The following is a 9,300-nucleotide window of genomic DNA, read 5'->3' on the forward strand; positions in this document are numbered from 1 at the left end:
GTAAGTCAGCCTGCCGAGTGAAGACAGACTCTGAGGAGGACCCATGTGAGCGCTGAACGTTCATTCCTGCTCCACAATAGCCGCGAGATGTCACGTGAAAAATGAACGACTCAAACCCAGAGACCCACAGTTGAGAGTCCTGAACTAATCAATTCTGTTTCCTGTGCTGCCTGCATACCACAGCCTGTAGCGAGCTGTCACGTTGTCAAATGAACGACTTAAACACAGTTATGAGTCCCGAACTAATCAATACTGTTTCTTGTGCTGACAGAGACCTTGCAGCTGCTGTGCAACGAGTGAACGTAAGAGTCCAAGACTATTCACACATGCGTGAAAATGAACAAATTACTCACTGAGACAATCCGTTCCGCCTGAGTCATATACAAGATTAGGTCAAATGAACGAAACATTCTGAAAACGACACAACACTATTGTCTCTTAGCTCTTGCTCTTCCCTCTACACGCTTACGGAGCATGCCCCATCTCCCAGCAATGCCCTAAAGGGTTCGGCCTGGCATTGCCGCAAAGATTTCTTTGTTCTTTTCAAGCCACACACGCGAAGTCTCGCTCCCTTTCGTGGAAGTTATCTTTTTCTTTTGTTTGTTTGTAATGTTAGCAGACCGTTTCAGTCGCGCAACTCTGATTTGAAGAACGACCAAGTTCTTTTAAGCTTTATTTTAGTCAAATTAACTTATGCTACTCCCACCGAAGTTCGGACCCAGCCACGTGGACCCCTTACACCAGCAGTAACAAAAGGACATCAAACCAGAACAGAGCCAAGGTTAACTGCCAGGCCAAGGATGTCCCTGCCACTGCGAGTGTTTTTCTTCATCCAGACAAAGCGGAAGAACCCCCAAAAAATCCCTAGCACAAAGCCAGGAATCGGGCAGCTAGCGTGGGGCCGCTCACCCAGCCTACGGCTGACAACACCCAGTAAGGCAGAACCAACCCTGCATTCTGTGATCAGTTATGTCGGTTAGTCTAATCCTTAGCCAAACTCCTAACCAAATTTACCTGAATTATTATCATAACGTGCGCTTATTAGCTATCTTGCTCCTTATGAATCAAATTCTTCCCCACAATAGAACAACTACATTTACCTTGAACCCCATCATTCTCATTGTTTGCATACTGTCTGTTTAGTCATTGTTTATTTCTTTGATGTATATTTAACTGCATTTATTTCACCTTAGATAATAGTTAATAAATGTCACCTAAATCACAGGAATTCTGTGTGTGTATTGTTTAACTCCAGGTCACTGTAACGGACCATACCCGGAGAGTCTGGAGGCCTTGACACAAGAGAGTTTTATGAATTAATATTTCCAAATATTAATATTCCAAATTTTTATTAACAGTAACGAAGGTACAGTGCAATAGATGTTCTTTTTTGTCAGAGTTGTTTTTTGTTACAGTTGGGGGGTATTAATGGTTCAAGGGGCCCACACTCGGACATGGGCCCTGGAGTATTGCAGATATTATATATATTAATTCAGAGCTGTTATAAATCTGTTTATTTATGTAGTATAGTATCAGATTAGCTGCACCCTGGGTGAAGTGGTGGCCAAATTTAATTAAGCAACTGTGGAATAACTGAACATCCTGTATTGAGATGTGTGATGTCAACTCTGGAGCTTCACCTGTTTCATTTTCATCAACTGAACTGTTTTTGTTTTTCTTACCACACTTGCGGTGTAACATTGTCCTGTGGAGGGAGAGGCTGAATGTCTCAAGCATCAAATCAGGATGTTTGCTCTCATCTGGGTGACTTTGCTTTTCTCTGTGAGAGGCAGTAATGCAGACACAGGTATGCATCATTATTGGAATCTTGTTATGTGCCAACCTTAAAGATATTCAGTACTAGTTCATAATAATTTACCACAATACATGTCCTTCCTGGGCGGCATGGTGGTGCAGTGGTTAGCAACCCCGGTTGCCTGTGTGGAGTTTGCATATTCTCTCCGGGTGCTCTGGCTTCCTCCCACTGTCCAAAGGTATGCGGCCTAGTTTGACTGGTGACCCTAAATTTTCCTTAGGTGTGAGATTGACTGGTTGTTTGTGTATGTGTGATGGATTGGCGACCTGTCCAGGGTGTACCCCGCCTTTCACCTGATGTCAGCTAGAATTGGCTCCAGCCCTGTACGCAGGATAAGCGTTTGATGATGGATGGATGGATGTCCTTCCTGAGGTGCTTCTGTTTTTCCACCCTGAATTTACCAGCTCATTAGCAGCATTACTCACAGTATTTATTTTTTAGTTACTTGGAAACTCTGGGATAAATAATTAGTAGTTAGTTAAATTACTAATTTCTTTACCAATAATATTCCGGTTGAACAAATATGCTTAAATTCCATTTTAGTGTTTGCTGAACGCTGCTGACAACAGCAGTAATATAAAACAAAAAGAGTATATGCATCTATCAGAAGTTGTAGCCTTTCTTCATCGTTTATTAAAGATGGTGTATTGTCAATTCATAAATATCCTCCATTCCAGTTTTTCTCTCACTGTTTGCATTAACAGGAGTATCAGCTTAGCAAAAACAAGACTGTCAAAATGGTGTCTGTATCACTAGTTATAGCTTCACACCCCAAAATATAATTTGATACAAATATGAACAATCTAAACAAAGATGTAGTGATGCAAGGCTTAAGACTTTCCTCTTTGATAAAGCTTATAGTTAGGGCTGGCTCAGGTGAGTCCTGAACCATCCCCTTAGTTATGCTGCTATAGACCTAGACTGCTGGGGAATTTCCTCTGATGCACTGAGCTCCTCTCTCCTCCTATTTCTCTCCCTCTCTATGCAACCTCATCCTGTTAATGCAGGTTACTAACTGGACTTCTTCCCTTTCCCGTAGTCTTGTGCTTTCTCGTCACTTTCTGCAGGTGTTTCTGGCTCTGTAACTGTGGAGTCTGGATCTGTAGTTGAGAGCGACCTGCTGCCCCCGTGTTCCTGCTCAACACCTTCTGCTACAATTATTATTACTAGTCCTTTTGTTATTATTATTGTTATTAATATTATTAACACTACTATAAATATCTGTACCATTATTCATTTCAGTCTATACCACTATTACCTTTACAAGCTGTACTTCTGTGTGGATATTGTGTTGGCTACTCCCTCCTGTAAGTTTGTGCAATTTACATTTAATTAAATGACTACAGGACTTAAGGGAAGATTTTTTTGTTTGTTTTTTGAGATCTTGGGCTAGTTCTCTGGCCTTTTCATACACATTATTTGACAATACAAAATTTAAAGGTGACTCACTCACTGGGTCTATATGGCTAATGAAAAGTGGCCAAAACATGTACAGCATAATGATAATACTAGAACAGTTATACAATCTACATTATGTCATTTCTTATTGTAGGTCCTGTGCAACATTGCAGATCTGAAGTGCTTCCCCAGGCCGTTGCTGGTATAGTGGAAGTGTCTTCTACAGAATCTACGTGATGTTCCTTTGGTATGTTACTCCATCTGCATGTTATGTTTAAATGGTATGTTGATGCACTGGAGACTTTTAGGCAAAAGATCATGACTCATTCTATATTTTTCTCCAAAGGAAAGCAAGAAAAAAAGTGAAACCAAGTCAAGTGGACAGAACTTAGAAGTCACTGCAGAAAACAGACAGATCACCAGAGTATGGTGTTATTGGACATCCTTTGAAGTGACAAATCAGCTTTCACAATGTCTTTACAGTCTTCAGGGATGGTTTTCAGACAGCGTCCCTGAAGGATTTTTTGCACTGGAATAAATAAATTTTGGACAAAAATTGTTGTTGAAGCTTTTATACCATCATTCATTTTCTATAAATGCCTGAGTAAATGTACTCAGTTCTCACATTTGGCAGTTAATTGGTCACATCTTCAGCTGTGTGAGATTTCGGTTTGATTTAAACCATTAAATGTAGTGTATTGTTTAAATTTCATCCTGCAGTAGGCAATGGTCTTAATATCTAGGTTGTCAGTACTTAAAATAAAATAAAAATGTTTGCTAGCAGTACCAGTACTACACCATGTCACTGCTAGTAATAAAATATTTTCCCTGTACTCTCAGTTTGAATATACGCATTTAACCTTTATGTAAAATCAGGAACTTGACAACCCTGTCAGAGACCATCTAGTATTTGAATGTCAAAATGTTTTTGGCTGTTTTTGGCTGTCAAACTCCAGCGCTGCTTTTGTTGGTCCTAGGTCATCCCTGTTCACACCTAAGGCAGATTTCCAGCAGAAATATCATTGGCAGAGAAAAGCTCCACTGGAGGAGCTGGAGTTCTTTTGTAGATTTCTCAAAAAGTCTGGATATGTGATTTTTAAGATTCTCTTTTTAATGTAAGATTTCCCAATTGATTGTTATGATGTTTATAAATATGCAGACTAAGCAGATTTGCAGTCAACCTTTTTTAACCTCTAGTAACTCAGCCATTTCTACAGGTTCTGCTATAAGTGGTCAATATGTACGGTTTAAGAATAGAGGGTGTCATTTGCTGTAAAGCTGTGACATTGGGCTATGTAAACAAAATTAGATTTTTGACCAGTAAATTATTGAGACAAAAGTGTAGCCAGTTCTTTGCTAAAAATAGTCTGAATATGGCACCTTTTAAAACAGATAGTTATCAGAGATACTGAGAAACAATGTTGTACAATATTTAAATGAATAAACACTTCAGTGTCTTTGCTGGAGACAGTATCTACAGATATTGCATAACAAACCATAAAATGCTTCCAATTCAAAGAGGCTGCTCGTGTGATGCTTTGCACAATGAAGCTCCTCTCTGATAAATAAAGTTATTTGAATTGAATTGAATAGTAGGTAATACAGACACTTAACAGTGAAGCATGTGTGCAGTGTGAGTTGTGGATTGCAGAAGCGATTTATTTAAGAGTAAGCAATGACATCCAGTTGTTCACTAGTAACACTGCAAAACACACATTGTATAAAAATACACTTTAGGAGAAGTGTTCACTGCTTCTGCTGGTTTGTTGGTTTCTCAAGATGACAAAAATCACACATTTACAGTACTTCCCTTTTCAAAACATTTTGCATTACTTCAGTCATTGAGAGGATAAAAGAGCAAACAAAAACATTTTCTCTTTATTATTCAATGTTAAAGGTTTAAATGTGTAATTAGTTATATGTAACACATAATGTGATATTATGAGACTATAAGTGTGTAAAAGCCTGCCAGTCTCAGTAGTGGAGAACTGGGGACTTCCTGAAACCTTGTTGTTGCACAAAAAGGAAAAAAACAGAAATGAGAGGAGAGGAAGGGTCAGTTCAGAGCCGGAGAACGAGTCCAAAAGTTTTTGTTTTAAAATGTGTTTTTGGACTGCAAATGGAAGTTGCTGAAGTGATTAATTCTTCCCTAACTAATTTCAAAATAATATATATTGCTTTTTGACGTTTGTGAATTTTCTGGTAGTAGGGGTGGACTGTCCTATAGAGTGCTTTAGTAAATGATTCAGGGAGCCCAAAGCTACAGTTGTTGTAGAGATTATTGTAGTAAGTAAAGTAACAGTATAAAAGACCATTTGAGAACAGATGTCATAAGGTCCCTTTTACAAATGAAAAAAGGGTTAGTAACATGCTTGGGTAAGTATCTATCACGCAACTACGGAATACATGCAATATCCTGTATTAAGATCTCAGATGTCAGCTGTGGAGTTTCCTTTGGTTCAGTTTCTGCATGTTTACTACACTTTCAGTGTAATTTTGTCCTGTGGAGTGAGCACATCAAATCGGGATGTTTGTTCTCATCTGGGCGACTTTGCTTTTCTCTGTAAGAGGCAGCAATGCAGACACAGGTATGCATTTTTATTAAAATCTTGTTGTGATGCCAACTTTAAAGATATGGATAACGATGAAAAATCAACAAACTACCACACACTGGTCTTACTTTACTACCTTTCTTGTTTCATATGAATAACAATGTTAGCAATAATTTTCCCTGTAAATGTTTACCTGACTTGCTCTTCCAAATTACAACTATTTAGTTTTTCCACCCTGAATTTACCAGCTCACAGCATTCATTGACTTACTTGGAAACTTTGAATAAATAGTTAATCGTTTTGTAAATTACTGTTTTCTTTCCCCACATTATTAGGGATAAAGAAATATATTAAATGCTGAAATTCCCATGTAATGTTTGCTCAATGCTGCTGACAACAGCAGTTATATTAAACAAAAACAAAATATGTATCTGCACACATTATTACTATCTCATTCACTACTACTATTTATCATTACATTTCTGATAATACTGTAAAGTACTGTACATCCACACTCCTTAATATTTCATATTTGTTTTTATGTTGTATTTTCTACTTACCTACTTTCTATTATTATTTATATTTCTTAATATCCTGACATGCAAAGTGAGAATTGTTACAAAATTATTTTTCCTCTGGGATCAATAAAATATAAATATCCTCTATCCCTGTTTTTCTCTCACTGTTTGCATTAACAGGAGCATCAGTGGAGAAAAGAACACACTGTCAAAGTGATTTCTGTATCACTCTTAATGAAGGAGAAACAACAGCAGAGGCTGGACTCTGTGTTGTGATACCGTGTTCTTTCACCACTAGTTATGGCTTCACACCCCAAAATATAATTTGGTACAAATGTGAACAATCTAAACCAAGATGTGTTGATTCAGACGTAATATTCCAAACTAACAACAACAGACAAGTTCAGTCTGGGTCTGAAGGACGAGTGTCACTATTGGAGCCTGACGTGAGTCAGAAGAACTGCAGCATCATCATCAGTGACCTCACTGAGTCAGACTCTGGATCATATCAGCTCAGAGTTACTGGTGTCACCTGGTATGAGAGGGCAGAGGGATTTACATTCTCTCCAAGAGCAACTGTCTCTGTTACAGGTATGACCAGCTACAACAAAAATATACAGTGAAGATTTTTATTGTTGTGCTGAAAAAGTGCATCAACATATTTGTTATATTTGCAGTCTTAATGGAGCATAAATAATGTTGTTGCCCATTGAAATGTTCAACAAAGTATCTGATTGTTTTGGCCCAAATGTTAGTGAATGATCATCATGCTGCTCACCTGATTCCACTCATGGACTGCTCTCTCATTAGATCTGATCCAGAAGCCCACAGTTATGGTTCCTCCACTAACAGAGGGACAGCAGACCACACTGACATGCACTGCTCCTGGTCTCTGCTCTGGATCTGATCCTGAAATCACCTGGCTGTGGAGAGGACCAGGACAGAACGACTCTCACATCACAGGAAACATCACTGCTTTCAAGACTGAGAATCTGACTGCTGTCACACAAAGACACAGCTCAACTTTGATGTTTAACTCTTCAGCTGAACACCACGGCACCAATGTCACCTGCAGGGTCAGGTTCACAAATAACATCACTACAGAGGAGACAGTGACTCTGAATGTGACCTGTGAGTAGCACCTACTGTCTGTTATCACATTTACCTTTCATCTAAAGTATTTGTTAAGAGATGTTCTCTCATGTCACTTCTGATGGTTTTCTGAGCTGTGTTCAATTTTATAAATCCAGTCTTCTTACAGGAAAGTTGGGAATTTGGAGGTGCTATATAACATTGTAAATAATATCATATATCACTTTGTCTCATAGATGTAAAGGAAGTTAAAATCACTGGGAAAACACGTGTGAAGGAGGGTGAGACTCTGAATCTGACCTGCAGTGTTGAAAGTTTCCCTCCATCTCTAATCACATGGACTATATATTCTGACAAATACAAGCAAAATGGAACAGAAACTACTCAGCAGAACGACACTGAAACCTACCTGCAGGAAGAAAGTGGAATAGGAACTTTTTCCATCGCTAACATGACAGCAGAAGATTCAGGACAGTACACCTGCACAGCCAAACATCTGAACAACACCCTGATCCAAAACGTTGATGTAACAGTGATGTGTAAGTACATTTCATGTAGTATTTCCTCTTCTAGTTAACTGAAACTGAGATGATTTCATTTTTGACTATTTGCCTTAGTTTCTAATGTAAATAAGAAAAGCCCTTGAAGGCATTGTGAAGGCTTCCAGGTTGTCCTCACTGTAGCCACGTGTTTGGAATAATAAAAACTTGTCTGTGAAAACCACTGTGTAGAGCTCGAACATGTTGAGACTTTGGCGCCTTCCAGTGGTAGTATATTAAAAAAACACTGCGACCATGCATGAATGCCATCACAAGATCATTTACTTAATTTACAATGTGTAAAAGGATATATATCTCTTTAAGTATATACTGTATATCATACCGTGTATATTTTTAGGGGCAGTGTATGCATAATTTGGAGTCATACCCATTTAACTATTAAGTATTACTGGTAGCACATACACTATGGCAGACTTTTCCTATTTCAGTGGGTAAGAAAGTCACTATAGTGCCTGAAGAAAGTCTTTTCAAGTTACAGGACTACAGGACTAGTTATAATTGTGTGAATGTATACATTTGACCAACTGTGTGTGTGCTTGCATAAGTAAAAAACAAAGAAATGTGTTTTCTATCTTCTCTTCAAATGTTTTCTTCACAGATATGAAAAAGCCTGTAATCACTGGGAATACGATTGTTAAGGAGGGAGATGCTCTGAATCTGACCTGCAGTGTTGAAAGTTTCCCTCTATCTCATATCACGTGGACTGTTCTTGGTTCCAACACACACCTGCGTAATGGACCTGAGACTGGCCTGCAGAACGACACTGGATCAGCCACACTTGTCATTCACAATGTGACTGTAGAACATTCTGGACAGTACATCTGTACAGCAAAACACCTGGACACGACTCTGACTGTAAATGCTGATATAACTGTGACTTGTAAGTAGGCTGTAATAATGTTCTTGAAAAGGAAGTGTATGTTCACATTTTACACTATTAACCGGATTTATTTAATCGGAGGTCCTGATGTGTGTGTGTCAGCTTCCTGTGCGCTTTGTTTGATGTTGTGATTCTGTGTTTTTGCAGTGTTTCCAAAGATCCTGAACAGCTCTGGATGCAGAAATCAGTCAGAGGTTCTGACCTGTATGTGTATCAGTGAGGGGTTTCCTTTACCCACCATTAAATGGCCGCTGTTGAAGGACCACACTGAATACTCTGTTATTACCACTGTGTCCAAACACACAGTCAACAGCACCATCACCCTAAAATCAAATGACCACAACAGCACTGTTGTTCAGTGTGTCAGCAGCAATGAGGCAAGCAGGGAGGCAAAAGAGAACTTCACCATCCGAATAAACGCATCCGAACAAGAGGGTACGTTTCCTCAACTAAAACACTTCTGCTATTGCAGACCATTGCCTTT

The 9,300-nt window shown here is 38.9% G+C and overlaps 1 protein-coding gene across 1 annotated transcript; it reads left to right on the top strand.

Annotated features, from left to right (window-relative positions):
• Window positions 1-5,731: 5,731 nt before the first annotated feature.
• LOC123965531 (sialic acid-binding Ig-like lectin 10) lies at window positions 5,732-9,251 on the top strand (the record flags this gene model as incomplete). The annotated part of the gene is made up of 6 exons (XM_046042033.1): window positions 5,732-5,802; window positions 6,465-6,875; window positions 7,095-7,415; window positions 7,613-7,915; window positions 8,535-8,816; window positions 8,964-9,251. Coding segments are annotated over exons 1-6 (1,666 nt in total), but the record flags the coding sequence as incomplete, so codon positions are not given.
• Window positions 9,252-9,300: the final 49 nt, after the last annotated feature.

The sequence above is a fragment of the Micropterus dolomieu genome, unplaced genomic scaffold (assembly GCF_021292245.1).
Source record: "Micropterus dolomieu isolate WLL.071019.BEF.003 ecotype Adirondacks unplaced genomic scaffold, ASM2129224v1 contig_10039, whole genome shotgun sequence".
In the NCBI taxonomy this organism is placed as follows: domain Eukaryota; kingdom Metazoa; phylum Chordata; class Actinopteri; order Centrarchiformes; family Centrarchidae; genus Micropterus; species Micropterus dolomieu.